This window comes from Columba livia, chromosome 16 (assembly GCF_036013475.1).
Source record: "Columba livia isolate bColLiv1 breed racing homer chromosome 16, bColLiv1.pat.W.v2, whole genome shotgun sequence".
Classification (NCBI taxonomy): Eukaryota; Metazoa; Chordata; class Aves; order Columbiformes; family Columbidae; genus Columba; species Columba livia.
Genome location: NC_088617.1, coordinates 7,972,758 through 7,991,022, shown reverse-complemented (window position 1 = coordinate 7,991,022; position 18,265 = coordinate 7,972,758). Strand labels below are relative to the sequence as shown.

The following is an 18,265-nucleotide window of genomic DNA, read 5'->3' as shown; positions in this document are numbered from 1 at the left end:
TTGTTTTCTTTCTTCATTACAGCCAGGAAAAAGAGGAGAACTTGGTCCTAAAGGTGTCCAAGGACCTAATGGCACAGCTGGAGTACCAGGGATCCCAGGACTCCCCGGGCCCATGGGCCACCAGGGAGAACAAGGTGTTCCCGGCATCACAGGAAAACCTGGGCCCCCGGTAAGTGGGATCTGCTTCTGGGCCACGGTCAGGGAGTCTCTAAAGTGAATAAATGGATTGTAGATTTTGGTTGCAATTCAAAACATAAGGTCCTGCACTTCAGCAGGCAAAAGTAGGTGAGCATACGTGCAGGCTAATGGTCTTGCATCAAGTGTTTACCAGTGCAAAAATATGAAGTTTGCAAGCTTCAGAATTAAAGTCGCCCAGAATGCACGTTCTGGAGAATTAATTTTCTCTCACACTGATATAAAAATGATTATCCGTGTCCATTGGAAGAGGCTCTAAGACACTGTGCTCATTACAAAAGTGAGTTAGAAGTTGGTGATTTAAAAATACAACTCCTGTTCAATGCTTCAAATGTTAGACCTCTTCTGTCTTGATCCAGAGCTTATGTTTCATCACTCAGGAGAGACCAAATAAACCCCAGATTAAGTATCTGGCCTAACATTAAAATTAATCTCTGCCATTAGTATGACAGAGGTTCTGAATTAAAGCCATTGTCTTTTAAAGAGGGGAAAAAAAACCCACTCCTCTTCATGCGGGATCGTGTGCTTCTCACTGAGCTGCTGGAAATGTGTTTCATGTCCTGAAACTTCTGTGTAATGACAAATTATTCTGTTAACTGCAGGGCAAAGAGGCCAGCGAACAACATATAAGAGAACTCTGCGGGGAAATGATAAATGGTGAGTATTACTGAGAGAAAACTGAGTTTAATTACCGTATTTAACTGAAGATGAGCAGATCCTGAGCATAAGGTGGCCCCCAAGATGTGTTATTTTTGTCTTACTAAGAAAAAAATACATTGAGTAGTGTTTTCTCTTTGAAGTTACTGTTCTGCATTTGGTTATTTTTGCCATTTGGGATGAAGTTAAACTCAGAAAGCTTGTTTTGAAAAAATTGTTTTCATTATTTAAGAATAATTTTCTAGAATACTTGACATCTTTTAAAGTGGTTTATGGAACGGGAAATATCAATGGGTTAAAAACCTGCAGATTTCTGACCAAAATCTTCCCCTGTGGACATTTTAAGAAAATAAAAAGCCAGATTCAATGTTTCTGTGTGCAGGAGCGGCAGGGAGCAGGATCTGCTCAAGCACCCAGCTCTGGTTTACTGTCACACACTGGGATTTCAGCTTCTCTCTCGCACTTGGTGGCAGACGAGAACGGCCAAGCAAAGAGTGAAAATGTCAGACAGTTTTTAATTGTTCTTTTCAGATCAAATTGCACAGTTGGCTGCTAACCTGAGAAAGCCCTTGTCTCCTGGAATGACGGGTCGTCCTGGTCCAGCGGGTCCCCCGGGTCCTCCCGGAGCTACGGGGAGCATCGGGCACCCTGGTCCTCGTGGTCCCCCCGGGTACCGAGGGCCAACGGGAGAACTCGGTGATCCTGGTCCCCGAGGTAAGACTAAACCAACCCCCTCCTCTTTTATGCCCACTGAAATCAATTGCAAACTTGTACTCATTTTAGCAGAGGAGAAAAGATCAGGGCTTGGGCAGCCGGTGGAGTTCTAGAGGGCAGTTTGGCATCTTTAGGGATGCAGCATAAGGAAAGACGCCAGTGGTGTCCTGAGGATTTTGAGTAAACAACTCATTGTTGAAATTGTCTGTTTGTGATTAAAGGTGACACTGGCGAAAAGGGAGATAAAGGACCTGTTGGTCAAGGTATCGATGGGCCTGACGGCGATCAAGGACTTCAAGGTAAGGCTGTGCAAATAACCTAATAAACCATGACTTAAGTAAAGGCTGAAAAGGGACAGCTCTGCATATCCTTGGCAGTATATTATATACAATTTGTCCCTGTAATCTTTACAGTAGGGTCCTCCAAAATTCACTTCATGCTTCTGGATCAAACCAGAGAAATCAGGGACAATATTTCTTTGCACCAGAAACAAATATAACTTCCTAGTGTAACGATGTAGCGAGTACTGCAGTGTTCTTGCTCTGTACCTGGCTATAATCCCAGTCTCTGAAGTCATGGATCCTCTTTTGATGAAGATTCAAAGATTAATTTATGCAAATTAATGAGTATCTGTTAGAAACTCAAATAATATTCTCTCTTTTGCTCACCTATTAAAGCAGCTTTTCTAATTGCTATTATATCTGCACAGTGATTAAGTTACAGGCACCAAAATCAGGCTCTGCATTTGTGTAATTTCATAAAACCAGAATATTTATACCCAGTTGTCTTAAGATTCTTCCATGAAATAATTGCATTAATCCATAAATGTTTTCTTTCCTGAAGCATGTAGAAAGAGGCTGCATCTCACAAATTAGATACTGAGAGCATTTGTCCTACTCATGCAATGTAAGGAGATTAACAGTGGATGCAATTTATCACTTATAGGAATGAAAAGAATCAGGCACTGTGTCTCTATCACAATTAAGAGAAGAATGCAGGTGTATACACCAGCTGATACAGCTGTCCCTCAGGGAGACAGAAGAATAGTTTAAAGTATTTAAGAAAGCTTCAGTAGCTTGCTGTTACAGAAATTAGCATTTTGTGAATTATGTTTGGCATCTGAAGGAAAAAATATTCAAAATAGTCAGGGAAGATGTAAAATAATTCTAGTTACAAATTACTTGGTGTTATTCACGGAGTCCTGCACTAATGGGGCAGTTCTGGGATGGAATCCAGTTCTACAGCGATCAGCGAAAGCCCGACCAGACACATGTGGTGACAAAAGCGCAACACTAAAGTTCCGCCTTTGACTCTACAGAGGTAATTGCAGTAAAAATGCCAAGATAGTTCACAAAATCCAAAAAACATACTTCAGATTCAGGCTAAATTTATTCAACACCTTGTACTCAATAAGGCCATAACAAGTCTGATGTAGAGACACTTAAAATATTTTAAGAACTCTAAATGTAACACACACACACACACACACACATATATATATATATATATTTTTTAAAGAAAGGAAATAATTAATGTAATCTTTTTCTCCTTGTTTAGGACCACCCGGTGTACCTGGAATTACTAAAAACGGCCGTGATGGTGCTCAGGGTGAACCTGGTCTGCCGGGGGATCCCGGTGCTCCCGGTGCTATTGGGGCTCAGGGAACTCCTGGAATATGCGACACGTCGGCTTGTATGGGAGCTGTGGGAGCATCGACCTCCAAAAAATCATAAACCAACAGTACAAGAAGTGGAGAAGTGACTGAATATTTAAATAAATGTTGCATTGTAAGAATACAGACAGAATCCTCCTAGTGGTAAATGGACAGATGTTCCTTCTGTTCTATAAAGTGGAGACTTTGACACAGTTCTAGGAAAAAGCAAGCAGCAGATGAAAACGTTAATTAAAAGATGCTGTATGAGTATTTTTCTCCTCCCCCCAAATATTTTCCAGCGTTTCTACTGCTAAACAACTTCACCTTCCCTTTCTCCCTTTGTTCACGAGACCTGCAAGAGAAAGTGTTGTTCCTTTTTTGCCATCACACCCGTAACTCTAAGATCACGACATTTCACAAATTTGCGCAAGACACATGTTGTTAAGGTGTTCAGGCATCCAACTGCTAATTAAATCAGTGAAAATGAGGCATTTAAATATCCCATATTCTAATATCTTAACATTCTGGCCTAAGTAAAGACTTATAGCTTATGTATATGCTGTCAATTATCAGCTTCCAGATTGCACCTCAAATATTTGCCAAGATTAGTAAATATTAATAGTAATCCTCTTGCAATCAAATTCTGCAAAAGGTGTAATGTATATATTTAATTTACAGGGGAGAATTTTTGTATATTTCCATATGATAATAAAGGAAATGAAGTAACAGCATTTTCACCACCTCTACTGAAGCTATTTGCACAGGAAGTGTGAATGAAACCCTAAATAAGACAAGATGCTCTTTTAAAGTCCAGCCCAAAACACCTGTATGAACTGTTGTAAAAATAAAAGGAGATTTTTTTTTTGTAACCTTTTCTTTGTGATGTTCTAAGTGTCATTAAACACATCAAATTAACTTGGCTGAACTCCATTCCCCAGAACTGGTTTTACTAGGATTGTTTGGAAATAAATTGCTGCAAAATTGCCCATACCCGTGATTTAAAACACTATTTATTTCGAGAGACCTTTTTTTGTACTTTAAAACCTGCTAGCATCATCTATATAAAAACCAAAATAAAACCACTCTCAGCTCATGCACTATTCTATTTCTGCTCTATATGCTAAAGCTTATGAACAAAGAAGAGTCATATAAATCTTTAAATATGAAAATAGTTTATGCATTTAAATAATCTGTTTACAATATGCCACTCTTGGATTAAAGTAACAACACAAGAAACTCTTGGACAGTTGTGTGACAGACATTAAAAACAGCACTGTATTTAAAATAAATGCTAACACCATGGTATTGCTCTTCGGGGCCAAGTACGTTAAAATATGTACGGCACATGAACTTCATAAGATCAGCACAGTTTAGAAACTATGCACTTAACCAATATAACATTTACATTTTTAACGGAAAAAAAAGGGCATTATAATAGTAGGCTAACTTAAATTTCTTTTTACACTTGAAAATTACATTTGCATCTAGTCATTAAAATAACAGGACTGACGTTCTACAACTATTCTACAACTGTATTAGATCTTTAAAAAAAAACAAACCAAAACCTCACACAACAACAACAAAGTAAAAGCCCACAAAAAAAAACCTGAATATATTTGTAATAACTAAAAGGGAAAAATACTTGGCTGTCATGACATTTTCTTGCAGCTTCTGGCCTCAAAGCCCTTTTAACAGAGCACTGATTGCTATTGCTGGTAGTTAACTTTCATTTCCATTTTGAATAAAGAATATGTTTTCTTTAAAGCTCTATTTATATATTTTTTACAAGTTCTATTTTTGAAATTCATATTCAGCACGTAAAATAAAATATTTAGGCCTTTGTTAATTAAGCCACACTTGCATACTCTTCAAGGCGGGCAGTTCAGACTACTTGGTCTCCATAGCTGTGCGTGTTTTCCTGCACTGGACACGTTACAAATGAGTCTGATCTTGCTGTTTTTAGTCTCCTGCCTGTTTTACCACAGAACACAGTCTCAAATTCCTAAAAATCAAAATACAAAAAAATAAATAACAATGAGATGTATGGTTTTGTTTCGCTCGTGTCTTAAAAAAATCCCTAATAGACCTTGAACAGGAGATGCTGAGGAGCCACTCCAGTGTTTGACAAGCAGGTTTTCCTCTATACACTCCATCTATTCTCTGAAGACACTCAGCAGAGCCAGACCCATCACTGAACTACTAGTTCATGAAAACTAACTAGAAGACAATGCCATGAAATGTGGGAAACAGAGAAAATTAAGAGGGGAGGAGGGGAATGGCTGAAGAGGACTTCAGTTCACATTGGTGTCCAGCCAGTATGATACTCAGGAATTGGGCTGAGCTAAAAAACAAATCCAAAAATCTGTTTTGAAAACCCTGAGGACAGCTTATGGTTTCGTACTACTGAACTGAACCAGCTAGTTAAAGAAAAACACAACAAAACAAACCCCACAACATTTTTAAAAGGAAGTTTCAATGATACAGTGGTCCTTCACAAACAGCATTAAGCAGAAGCATTCCAGGTACTTTTAGTGTAAAAACATTTCGTATTTTCTCAAGAACAAAAAAGAAATAAGATTTAACAACCTGTTTCAGAGAGTCGCCGTGCCTTTCCTGAATGTACTTCAGAAACGCGGTTGTCCATTGTAAAGTTGTTGCTTTATCAGTGTCGACAGTACAGAACGGGACCAGGAGATTCAGCTCATCACAACAAATCCGGATTCTGCGCCTGCAGATAAATACAAAAGGTTTAGTACTGATGGGTGAGAGGGAATGAAAACAATGAAAAAAGGAAGACTCCTCACAGGCGCTACATGCCACTGACTGCAGAGACTTCTTTTTGTTTGCTATGAGCTTTATATTTGTATATCAGTCATGTTATACCCAGGCTACCTTATCTTTACAGAACTGGTTAAATATTTGAAATATTTTTCTTTGTTTATAGAGTAAAAAAAAAAAAACCAACCACAATGAAACATACGTATTTTTTCCCTCTACCACCACCAAACCCTCACCACCTGCGCTGCTTTTTCTTGTAGGTAAAACAAAATACGTCAAATTTACATTTTACTCTGGCTCCTGATGGCAATATTACGGTATGAGTATTTTAGGCTTTAAAAACTTTATCTTGCCACTTATCACAGAAGTTACCTCCTGTCCCTCTCCATGCGGTTGTGTCTTTCCCTTCGCTGGGCGACCCCGTCCTGCGTCACACTCTGCATCTGCACGCTCGCCCCGGGCTGTGCCGCGGGCCAGGTTCCCTGGGCAGACACAGAGCTCTGGCTGTCATCGCACATATTCTGAATTTCACTAAGAGGTTTGCGATCTACGTTTGTATCCGACGGGTTTATTCGGCTGCAACTTCTTCTGTTTATTGCTTGCTTGCATAAGGTGTCTTCTTGGAAAAACAAGAAGAAGAACCTATTTATAACTATCTCACTAATCACTGAAGATAATGATAATGGAAAAATTATTTTTGGTCACTTATGTGTAATAACCTTTGAAGCTTTACTGCCAGCCTACATCGACTTTTATAGTAGCACATCTCCATCTGCTTGCTCTTTCAAAATCCACCTAACCTTTCATGAGCATGTGAGGCCATCCCTTAAATGCTCTTCAGTTTATTCTGACTGGATCTGCTATATCAACTTTGGGGTCAGAAAGTGTAGAAAGAAACCAGTTGTCTATTCTAAGCCCAAATTTTCAAAGGTACTTTGCAGCCTCAGGTTTTCTCATGTCAAGCTGGAAGCGCTAAACAATTTTCAATGTACAGCTTCAATCATAGATGCTGAATTTTTTTGGAGTCCCATATTGCCTATAGTACATCTCAGACATAAAACCCATGTCATATGATTCACTAAAATCATATTCATTCTAACAAAACCACACAAATCCAGAAAAAAAATGTAGATTTGAAGGCCAAGAGAAAGCAAAGTAAAAAGATGATGAATGGTTTACCTCCAACTTTAATCCAGACTTCCTCAGGCAAAGCTTTATTCATAGCACCTACTGTCTGTTTTGTGGATTCAATTTCCTGATAGCAGAAAGAGAATGTCTTGGGAATCCCCAGGTCCTGATGTTTGGCAGCTTCCAAAATAGTGCAAGATGTTCCAGAGGTCTGTGAAAAGCAACAAGGAAATACTTAAAAGGACTATATACATACAAAAGAGACTATTTTGATATCTTCATGTTAATTTCCCAAGTTTTAGCCCCGTGATTCAATGTGTTGTATCACAATAAATCTCGATTACTTCTGCACACAACCCCAGGATTTTGACAGCCCGATTAATCTTTTTGCGATACCCCTGACATTTTCAACTGCCATGCTATCAAAAAACCTTCTTCATCAAAATGAATGAGAAAAAAAGGAACCATAGAAAATGGTACTGTCTCCTCATCTCGCAGAAATGAAGCTGATGATACACTGATAAACTTGAGGAAAAAAGTATCTAATCTAATGACCTCCTCGTCATCACCTGAGTGCACATTATTACACATGCCAAATGATTCATTTGAATAAGTATTTTCACTGGTTTTGACATAAGAATAAATAATTTGCATTACAGATCATCCCGATCATCCCTATTTCAATGAAGTCACACTTCAACACAAACCTTTAGAAATATATTACACCTAGGAGGTTAACTAATAATTTGAAATTAGCGGAGTACCACTAGTGATTGATGGATAATGACGTACCTGTGTTTGCGGAGGATTAGCACCTCCAGCAGTAGAACACGTGTTCATAGTAAATAACGGGTATGTGAACTGTAAAGAAGGGGTGGCAGGTGCAGTCTTATTTTTCCCTAGCGCAGGACACTTGTTCTCTTGCTGATGAACAGGAACACCGATCAGTTCTGACGGCTGCCGAATCAATGTTACTAAACTTAAAAAAAAAATAAAAATACAACAACAACAAAATAGACCAGACTGACTACTTGAAAACAAGTGCAGAAAAATTCAGAGCTATACGTACTTTGGTAACTATCAGCAAGAAACCACTTTAATTTACTATAAACAGAAATCATTGTTATTGCCATATTGCTGACTTCAGGGACAAAAAAAAAATTAGCTGCGAAGGTATTTTATTCTGTGCAGAAACAATTCAACTTTATGCCTCAATGAAAAGTTTTATCAGCACACTAATACACTTACAGGGCCAGATTGTAAAACACTATTGTTGCTCATAGTTTTTCCTATAGTCAGGCCTCCACATTTTAACACTAATCAATTGCTCTTAATATTTATTATGATCAAAAATCTACTTTGCTTTTAGCAAGTCGCATGTCAAAACTAGGCAATGTTCTTCTCTCACCTCTATTTACATTACATGTTGTTATCAAGAATAAAGTTGTAAAGTAATTAATTTTGGAACTACATGGTGACCATTTATGCAACACACAGAGCGTCTAATCAGCAGAGCTGCACCTACGTTTGACCGGCACAGTTTAAAAAAGCCCAACCCATCATTTTCATGTAGTAAAAAAAGTACTGTTCTTAGGTTTAGTTTAGAAAAAACGGTTTTGAACTCTATGATATATAGTTTAACAACAAAAACTAAAATTAATTGCAACACACTTGTTAAGAGTTACTCCAGATTCTTGGGGTTCTTGACATCTGGGGTTTTCTGTCTGGATGCTGTTGAATCTGTCTTCCAACCGAACTCTGACTGCAGATTTAGATCTAGGCTCTGGCGCCAGTGCCGAATTTTCAACAAGTATGTTTCCTTTATTCGTCCCACCAAAATTTTCACCATGTTTAACTTTTACTAAACTGCGTCCTGGGACTTCTACAGAGCCACTGTTGGGCGTTTTATCTGTTTGGTTCAAAGGGAGGTTCGACTCGCTAAGTAACATCATTCTGAGCTCCTGAAAGTCAGCGTAGCCTAAACGTGGGTTTGAACTTAGCAAACTGCTGTCAGAGGGTAATCCCGACTGACAGATAACCGGGTAAACCGCCTGGCTCCCAGAGCTGTTTGATGAACACCCCTCCTGACTGGCATCCACCGAGCTCTGGTGCAGAGAGGAGTCTGCAGAATTACCAAGGGAGGAGAAAGAATTAAGCCTAGTTTCCACTTCACCTTCACTAGCTTGTGCTTCCGTATGTGAGTAAAGTATGTGCTGCAGCTGCGTATACTCAATTTCCATCATCTCCACCAGGCTGACGTCCGTGGTGGTGAAGCTAAGATTGTGCTCACCAAAGGCAACGTCACTTGAGCCTCCGGGTCCGACAGCAACGGGAGCGGGGTCGGGAACACAAGCTGTGCTCTGAGGAATAGAAGTCTGAGGCTCCTCTGGGGCCGATCCTGACATGACTACAGTAAACCTAAGCAGTTACCAACGGCTCTTTTCAACAGTAAACCACAAAACCTGCAAGAATTAGCAGCGATACCCATTAAAAAAGGGCGGGGGGGCAAAAAAACTTGCACTTCTGTATGGCCACGAAGCAATATGGCAAGGAACAAACAGGCCCCTGGCAGTGCAGTGCCAGCCAGTGTCACCGTGTTCCCCCCCTCCAGTGTCCCCTCTAAGCCCAGGTGACCCCCCCACCCCCAACACCAGCACAGCTGCTCACGAGAAACGGCTTTCACCTGCCAACACTCGGGCTGGGCTCTCTGCGGCCTGAACCTCCCTCAGGGGAGCCCCCTGCGCCTGTGGGGCCCGGGAAACGCGGAGGGTTCAAGCCCCGGCCGACAGGAGCCTTGGGGGGGGCAGCTCGCCCCCTGCTCCGCCACGCCCGCCGGGGGAGGTGAGAAAGAGAAGGCGGGGGAGACGGAAAGGCTGAGAAGGGGAGGCGGAGAATGGGAACCCCCCGCCCCTTCAGGCCGCCCCAACGCTCCGGGCACCGGCCAACGCGCCCCAACCGCCGCGCGCAACGGCCGCCCGCCCGTGCGCATGCGCTGCCCCCGCCCCGCCCCTCAGGCGGAGGATCCGCCCCTCAGGCAGTGCCGGCCCTGCCCTTCGGCCCCGCCCTCAGGCGGAGGCTCCGCCCCCGCCGGCGTCATGGCGGGTGTGGGTCTGTGGTGGCCCCGGAGCCCCGCGGGGAAGGGCCTGGCGCAGGGTGACGATGGACACTCGGCCTCCGCCTTCCCGGCCTGGCCTTGGGGTTTGTGTGTTGCCCAGTCCCGGCGGCGGTGGAGCGGGGTCTGTGAGGAAGCGTCCAGGGGAAGCGCCGAGAGGGTTGCGGGGGTCCCCTCATGTCGCCATCTCGCACCCTCGGGCCCCGCTAACGCTGGAAGTGACGCTGGTGATTTTCCTCCAGAAACGAAAGCCTAAGTTTTATAAGCAGCATTGTGTGTGCTGGACTTGATAAGACACTTTTCGCTCCTCGAATCCTGCAGAGTCTCCTTTAAAATGCATAAAATTACTATGTTCTAGATGTAATAATCTTTCTGCTTATATTTAAACCTCCTATGGGCTTTCATGTAAAAATTTAGAATTTGGAAAGTTAACTCTGTACAAACAGAGAAAAGCTAAAAATAGTTATTTCATGTTAATCAAAAGTTTGAACAAAGCCAGTGAACTATTTTCCTTTTTCTTGCAATGCATGATAATAACCCAATACCAATTTTAGTCCCTGTAAGTGGAGTTAAATGATGTTCAGTTCTCTTCAGCCTGGCTTTACTGTCTGGCGCGGCGCAGAACGCAGGAGCCTTGCTGCCAAATCCAAGTGCAGGTCATTGTAAACTACAGAAAGCTGTGGTTTAAAAAAAATCTGTCATTAGTGTCTGTCTCTGCCGTTGTTTTTTTGTCACTCCATCTGTGGGAGGATGAATTCACTGCTGAATGGTGAACAGACTCCCCAAAGTGATCTGTGGTGAAGGAGTTTCCTAGAAGATGAAAAGCCACACATCTATTTTATAAATAAAAAAGGTCAAGGGATTGATAAATGGTGTGAACAAGAGTCTTTATTAAATTCAAAGCTGACCTGAATGAATTAATATTTTTATTTTCTTTAGGTCTCTTGGTGTCAACTCTACAAATGACTAACTTACTAATTCTAATTTTTTAAAATAAGCAGAATTAGGAAATGTTTTAGAACCCAGAGGGAAATCACAGGCACAGATTTTCATATGAATTTTGGAATGTCTGCAATTCATCACTTGGTAGTGATGTTTTCAGTCCTCCGTTAAATAATGAGGAAATGAAACCCATGTGCCCTCAGTCTCTTGCAGTGACTCCTGTGCCTTGTTTAGAAGTCATAATATTTGGAAAATAATAGGCACATACAGATTTAAGAAAAGGACAACAGTTCTCTGTAGATGTTTATTCTAATTACAGTAACAAAAACCTGTGAAGTCCCATATTTTAAAGTACAGGATATATTTTGCCATATAAAATAAAATTTACAGAAATTTCTGTCAAGTAAACCTAAACAAACACACTTTTTTGCATACTTTTAGGTATGTCTTTAAATTAGAAACATCTCATTAGGGAAAAAAAACCTTACACCACAGAAGATGTTTGCATTTAATACCAACTGTCTGCATTTTAACATTTTGTCTACAGGTTCCGAACCCTGATGACCATTTCAACCAGCAAATCCTTGGTGTTTAAGGACCTCCAAGATGCACCAATACGAACTGTAGAATCTGCAGTGAGATACACGGCATACGCTACTTGTCACTTAGTCTTCAAGATGCAAATTTTATAGGAATCTGATTTCACATTTCCAAAACTCTTTTATAAAAAATATCAAAATATTTACCCAACTGTTGATCTGCGTGGTGAAATAAATTAAGAGGGGTTTTATTTAATAGTTTAGAATGACATGCTTGAAGAATAGACAAAAAGTAGCAATGAAATGTATTTCACAGTGAAAAACTTCCCTCTTGAAACACACCATGAAGTACCAAACTTAATGCAGTAACATCTTCAGTGGGGATGTTATATATACTACCAGCCTAAGGAGGGTCTAACAGAAAAATAGTGACAGGGTTGTTTTTTTTTCAAGAGCAAAACACTTTCAGAATGAAAAACAGAATCAAATGGGAATATTTCTTAAGTCTATGGTAAAATTCTGCAAAACCAAAGCAAAACAAAAACACATGCTTCACTAAATCAGTTCAAAGTAACAGATTTAGTGGCCTGTTTCACTAAGTTATTCTTCTTTCCTTTAGTAACGAATTCATTTGTAGTCTTAGCCTTTTTCAAATAAACATCTGATGGTTTAATTTAAAAGTTTTACCGGTTATCAAAGTGCTACTCAGGTATGTTCTTTAATTACAGATTTGTAAAAATGTGACATTTAAAACCCCTTGGCCTCATGAGAAAAATTAACGATGACTTTGTTTCTTTGCTGTACGTTTAACAGATGGATTCTGAAACACAAAATACCTGGATATAAAAAGGGAGATAGTGCACTTGAAGCTTATAAACATTCCACTTTCAAATCCTGTGTCAGTCACAAGCAATTATTGACATTGTTCTTCTGCAGCCTTTTCCTAAATACACACGACCCTTCTGCTGTAAAATAAACAAGACGGCAACAGTTCGACGCCTTTTTTCAAAGCGTGTGCTGGGGAAAAACGTTGACACCAAAAAATCACGTCAATGAGATGTAAAGGTATGGCTCCTAAAGTCTGGATTAAATTCTCTTATAAAATTACAATTCAAGTTACTGGAAAACATAACTTTATAATCTTAAAAAGCAATATGCTCTTCTTAGACTTTTTTCCATTTTGGTACTGTAAATGGAAATTTAAAGATGCAAGTAGAAAAAAACTCAGAATTTCAGTACAGGTAATGCCGTGAATTTGTATAAGAAAAACATTATGCACAAAATGCAGCAAGTGAAAGTCCAGTATGTCCTTGCCTTTTGTCTATTTGAGTATTTTCATTCACAGTTGTTCAAAAATTGCTAATTTGTCCGTACGTTTTGTAAGGCTAGTTGTACAACGGTGTTTTTGTAAAGGTGAAAATATACAGTATATACAGATGTTGATTCAGTCCTTGCTGTGTTGTAAAAGTCTATTATTTATGGGAAATATATGATCAGTCCTATTTCTAGGACTGATTAGTGGAAGACGAAGCCTCCATTTCTGTTGGCTTCGGAGTTTCCTTCGGTGTTTCTGGCTTTGTCTCTTTCCCAGTTTCCTTACTCTTGCTCCGATCTTTGCGATCTTTTCCTCTGTCTCTGTCCCGGTCTCGATCTCTCTCTCGATCTCTGTCTTTTTCCCTGCTGCGATCCCGGTCCCTGTCGCGGTCTCGGTCTCTGCTCCTTGATCGGTCTCTGTCACGTCTCCTGTAGGATTCTCTGTCCCTGGTTCTCATTCTCTCTCGGTCTCTGCTTCTTTCCCATTCTTTACCCCGCTCCGAATCCTTATCTCTGTCTTTGTTTTGGTTTCTGTTTTTGTCCCATTCCTTGTCTCTGTGCCTCTCCCAGTCCCTGTCTCTATTCCAGTTTCTGCCACGGTCTCTTTCCCAAGGCCTGCCATGTTCTCGCTCCCTTCGCCTTTCCTCAAAGGGTCGACCTTGTCGATTATCTGCTTGCTGAGGCTCTGGCTGATCTAAAGCCTTGTCTTTATTTCCTCCTTCGTATCTCTCTCTTTGTCTCCCTTCAAATGTCTGGCCTCTAAATTCAGGATTTTTCCCTTCTCGGAACTCAGGTGCTGACCACTGTCCTTCCAACTCAGATCCTTGTCCAGAAATATTGGGAAGAGATGCAGATGGTCCAGCTTCCTCCCACATCTCTTTTCTGTGGGATGGTGGATGGCTTGGAAGGTCCAGAAGTGGTCTTGGGGTTGACTTCAGACCTTGTGGTGACTGACCTTGGAAATGAAATCTAGAAGGCGGAGGTTCATTCTCCTCTGGAAACATTGCAGGTGCGGCTCCTCTTGGTCCTCCAAACTGGAGTGGGGCTGGACCTCTTTGGTTGGCAAATCTGGGTGGTGGACTCCCTCTCCGTTCTTCAAATGGCTGTGGCAAAAGTCCTCTTGGACCAGGCATATGATTTGGAGCTGGACCTCTCTGCCCTTCAAATTGATTGGGGTGAGGCCCTCTTGGTCCCCCAAAGTGACTTGGGGCTGGACCTCTTGGCCCTCCAAACTGAGGGCCTCCTCTCTGTCCTTTAAATGGAGCTGGTGAGGGTCGTCTTTGACCTCCAAAAGGAAAAGGCGAAGGACCTCGGTTTCCCATAAACTGAGGTGGATCTGGTCCTTCAAACTGTCCTGGAGGCCCCATCATTTCATTATATTGAGGATCTGAGAATTCCCTTTGTTCCATGTGAGGTTCCCTATGATCTTCAAACTGAGATGGTGACATTCCTCTTGGAACACCATGATAAGAAGGGGCTGGGCCCCTATTATCACCAAAAAGAGATGGTGGTCCATGTTGTGTAGAAAATAAAGAAGGAATGGGACCCTTTTGACCTCCAAATCTTCCAGAGGCAGGTCCTCTTTGCCCGTCATTATTTGGAGAACCATGCTCTTCAGAGAACTGTGGTGCCGGTCCTCTAAAATTAGGTCCAGGAGGTCCTCCGGGTGCGTTGAGCATCATCGATGGTGGGGGCCCACCTTTCTGCCCAGACAAAGAAAAAGAAGGTCCAATTCTGTTTTCTTCAAAGTGCTGTGGGGTAGGTCCGCCCTCAGTCTGAACTAATGGAGGTTCAGTTTGTTCTACAAACTGATGAGACTGAGGATTTCTCTGTTCGTCATATTGCATGGATGAAAGACCTGGGTCAAAGTGACCAGCTACCTGTTCCTGAGAAGTAAACATTGCATTTGAAAAAGAGTCCCTTCCCATTAGTTCCTTTGACTCATTTGACCATGATACTTGATGCATATCTTGCAAAGACTGACTGTCATTTGATGTGGAGAAATTAGGCTGGTAAGATGTACTTGGAGGTGTTGGAAGCAGCACTTTACGTAAAGGTTTGGACATAGAAGGTTCTCCAGAAGCTGTTTGATTCATGTTTTCCAAATTAACTTGAGCAGTGTTTTCAAATTTGCTATTAGATGCCTCTTTTTGGGACACCATAGAAGATGTTTCACTTGAAACCCAGTTATCACCACTAAAACCAGGCTGAGCAGCAGAAATTAAAGTTTTATCTTCCATACCAAGGGAAGTCTGCAAAGCATTTGGGAAACTTGCTGGAGCCATTTCAATTGTGACTATCTCATTCTGTACCACCTGTGGCTTTATTCGAGAATCAGCATTGTCATTAGTCTCTGTCGCCATCCTTCTGGCTTGTCGAGGGTCTCTGTTCTGCCTTGGGTCACAGCCTTGGTTTAAAACTTGTGCTTGCTGATTTAAAGATGAAGGTAGATCTATTTTTTGCATAGCCTGCTGGTCCTGATGGAATAATTCACCTTTTATTAGAGAAGATTTTGGTGGTGGTGACATCAAAGCATCAGACACTGAAAAATGAGCCATTGATACACCAACAGCTGCTCTTTGTTGTCTGAGGGCTTCTTCTTGTTCCTCTAGTTGTCTTTTCTGTTCTTCTATTTGTTTGTTTAATTCTTCCAACATTTTTTGCTGTTCCACCAAGGAGGAGGATGCAGATAGATCAGGCACATATGAAGCAGGTGTTTCTGAAGAACTGCTTTTAGTGTCTGAATACATTTTGTTAGGTAAATCATCAACAGTCACTTTTGCTTCTTCCAAGATAGTTTCATCTTCTGGATCGTAGGCCTCATCCTCTAGTTCTGCTGTATTGGATGGCTTTTCCACATTGTATCGTTTCTCACTTTCACCAGTCTGCATTTCAAAAGCTTTCTCTGGACCATATTCTTCTTCAGGATCATAGGGTCTGTCATCCTCCTCCTCTTCTATAGCTTTGTCTTTTGACATCTGTCCAAACTGCTGCACGATGGGATCTAACAAAGGAACAGCCGACATTCCTCCATCAGCAGCAGCTTGGCCTTCCTGATTTGAAGACTGGACAGTTTCAGAATCTTTAGCAAGAGGCTCAAAAGTTTTCTTTTTGCCAAAAAGGGTCTGCAGGATGTGCTCGAGAGGTGTGGCAGTTTTGGAGGATGAAGATGTAGCAGTAACAGTTGCAGAAGCAGCAGTTGAAACTGGTGGTGCTACCGTAGTTGTGGTTCCACTTTTAATCGAGGACAGTATTTTTAATACTGAAGGTGTAACTGCTGAGGTGTCTGGAATGGGAAGTGGAGGTGGAGGTGGAGGAGGAGATCCAGGTGGTGTCGTGCTTACAGTTGAATCTCCTGAATAAATTGAGTACTTCGGAGTTCTCTTTTCTTGCGAAGCAGCTAGTGGCCCTTTAGAGAACAGTGACATTTCGGTTTCCTCATGTGCTTGAATTCTGCTTCGCTTTTCCTCTATCTTTTCTGCTTCAATGCCAGTTGCAGGACGTTTCCCTTTCTGACAGATAACCAATCCAAGAATTAAATTGGGCCGAAATGACTCAAGACCTGAAAGGAAACAGAAAGATTGTATATGTAAAAACCTAATTTTTAATTATGCTTTCAGTAGAAACTTATTATTTTATATAGTAGCAGCTCCACAAGTCATAAATATAACATTTGTTCTAAATTCCATTAGATGACCTATTGGCAATTTTCAGTAGTCCATAAGCATACACATCTGTGTTTCTTTACTTTTTATATATATTTGTATATACTAAATAATTTTTAATTCCTCCCTTGATATTTCTAATAAAAGATCTAAGAAACAAGTATCATTATTAAAAAGTGTCTCTGAAAATGTTCAAAACCAAATAAGTTTTCACATTTTTTGTACTGTTACATCGTTTGGTTTTGTTCAACCACCCCTACCTCTTCCCCTGAAAAATCATATTTACTTTTAAATAGTTTGCAAATATGTTGCATACACATAGATATTGAAAAGTGAGAAAGCCTGAGCTAAACATTTCTGTTATAATCTGTGCTAAAATGCTACATTGATGTTTACACCAGTCTATAAATATTTTGTCTATCTCTAAGTCAAACAAACACCAGTAATTGCTAAAATGATAAACTCAAACAAACAGTGTTTGGAAACAGCATTCAAGCTTGTAACCCACTTCCTGCTTATTTTTTTTTTCCAGCTAGATATTATTTTTAAACGAAAGCAGCAGGGAAACTGATAACTAAATGTAGCAAACAAGCCAAGGGCCACTGGGTGTTTGAGTTCCCTGGTCGGGGCTGACCCGGGTGTGCAGAGCAGGGGGGGCAGGATTCTGTTCGATGCTCTAAGACTTTTCTATCAGTAAAAAGCAATTAGTGCTTTGTGAAACCTTCAGACTTGAATACTTGGAGAAGTCTATCTAAAAATGATGGCAAAGTTTCGGGTAAAACGGAAGAATGCACAGGTCTGTGTTAACGTTACTGTATTCCTTTGTTTTACGTGCACAGTTCCCACTGGCACTTCTGGCAGATAAATGTATCCAGAACGAAGGGCAGGGAATAAATCCTTTAACGTACAAGTGGCAAGTATAGAAAATCCGTATAGCAAGGAGCTGTTTAACGTGTGGATTTAATGACTTTCAAAGGGCCCTCATTTGAGGGCCACTGTCTTTTCCCTCCTGTGTGCCATTAGTTATTATCCAGCCAGGAGGCAGTAACAGAAAACCACAAGATTTTACTGTTACTAAGTGTTGCCAATTTTTTTTTCGTATTCAGAAAAAAAAATAAGATGAGGAAAATTAACCAGCTATATTACCAGACCTAAGATTTGCTAATAATTCAGTACATACAAAAATCTGCCCTTTCAGAGGGGTTGGGATGCTGAGATGTGCAATGAAATAAGGCAGGACAGGAACAAAACAAAGAATTATTTTCAGTGAATCTAAGATTATTCAGAAAGTACCACGTAAATACTTGACTTATCCAAATACTCATTTGCACCCACAGCCTAAAAGCAATACTAGCAGTTCTGTTCACAATAATTTACCATCTTAAATGAAATTATATTACTATATAAGATCAAGGCACAATTCAAGACAAGCGGAAAAAAAACACATTGACAATTTACAGTCAGAATAGGCTCAGGAGTTAGAAATGGTTCACTGTATGTGAATTTACTTTATAGTTTATCAGCATACGAACAACAGCTCCACATGTGGTCAGTGTAGACCAGTGCA

General features: G+C 40.8%; 3 protein-coding genes across 12 annotated transcripts in view; 1 reads left to right on the top strand and 2 right to left on the bottom strand.

The window, feature by feature from the left end:
- The window catches only part of COL9A3 (collagen type IX alpha 3 chain), a 35,805-nt gene extending 31,716 nt beyond the window's left edge, over positions 1 to 4,089 (top strand). The window contains exons 28-32 of the mRNA XM_005499588.3: positions 23 to 169; positions 798 to 852; positions 1,384 to 1,566; positions 1,788 to 1,865; positions 3,124 to 4,089. Coding sequence (XP_005499645.2) covers positions 23 to 169; positions 798 to 852; positions 1,384 to 1,566; positions 1,788 to 1,865; positions 3,124 to 3,299 — 639 coding nt within the window. The 3' untranslated portion in view covers positions 3,300 to 4,089. The remainder of the gene's footprint in view (positions 1 to 22; positions 170 to 797; positions 853 to 1,383; positions 1,567 to 1,787; positions 1,866 to 3,123) is intronic.
- Positions 4,090 to 4,375: 286 nt separating this feature from the next.
- On the bottom strand, positions 4,376 to 10,106 carry TCFL5 (transcription factor like 5). 7 transcript variants are annotated; one of them, XM_065032373.1, is made up of 7 exons: positions 9,810 to 10,106; positions 9,300 to 9,588; positions 7,919 to 8,100; positions 7,178 to 7,337; positions 6,371 to 6,614; positions 5,807 to 5,948; positions 4,376 to 5,222 (listed from the first exon to the last, which is right to left on the bottom strand). In XM_065032373.1, the coding sequence occupies exons 2-7, from the start codon at positions 9,529 to 9,531 to the stop codon at positions 5,103 to 5,105; spliced, it is 1,080 nt and encodes a 359-aa protein (XP_064888445.1). In that variant the 5' UTR covers positions 9,532 to 9,588; positions 9,810 to 10,106; the 3' UTR covers positions 4,376 to 5,102. The 7 variants fall into 7 exon arrangements, with proteins under 7 accessions (XP_064888445.1, XP_064888446.1, XP_064888442.1 ...); XM_065032374.1 differs by having other exon boundaries at positions 6,371 to 6,617; positions 9,417 to 9,588; positions 9,810 to 10,095; XM_065032370.1 differs by having other exon boundaries at positions 6,371 to 6,617; positions 7,919 to 8,105; positions 8,798 to 9,533; positions 9,810 to 10,083.
- Positions 10,107 to 11,451: 1,345 nt separating this feature from the next.
- DIDO1 (death inducer-obliterator 1) overlaps positions 11,452 to 18,265 on the bottom strand; it is a 54,423-nt gene continuing 47,609 nt past the window's right edge. For all 4 annotated transcript variants that reach the window (XM_065032364.1, XM_065032366.1, XM_005499586.4 and 1 more), the window contains one exon: positions 11,452 to 16,595. In XM_065032364.1, coding sequence (XP_064888436.1) covers positions 13,225 to 16,595 — 3,371 coding nt within the window. In that variant the 3' untranslated portion in view covers positions 11,452 to 13,224. The remainder of the gene's footprint in view (positions 16,596 to 18,265) is intronic.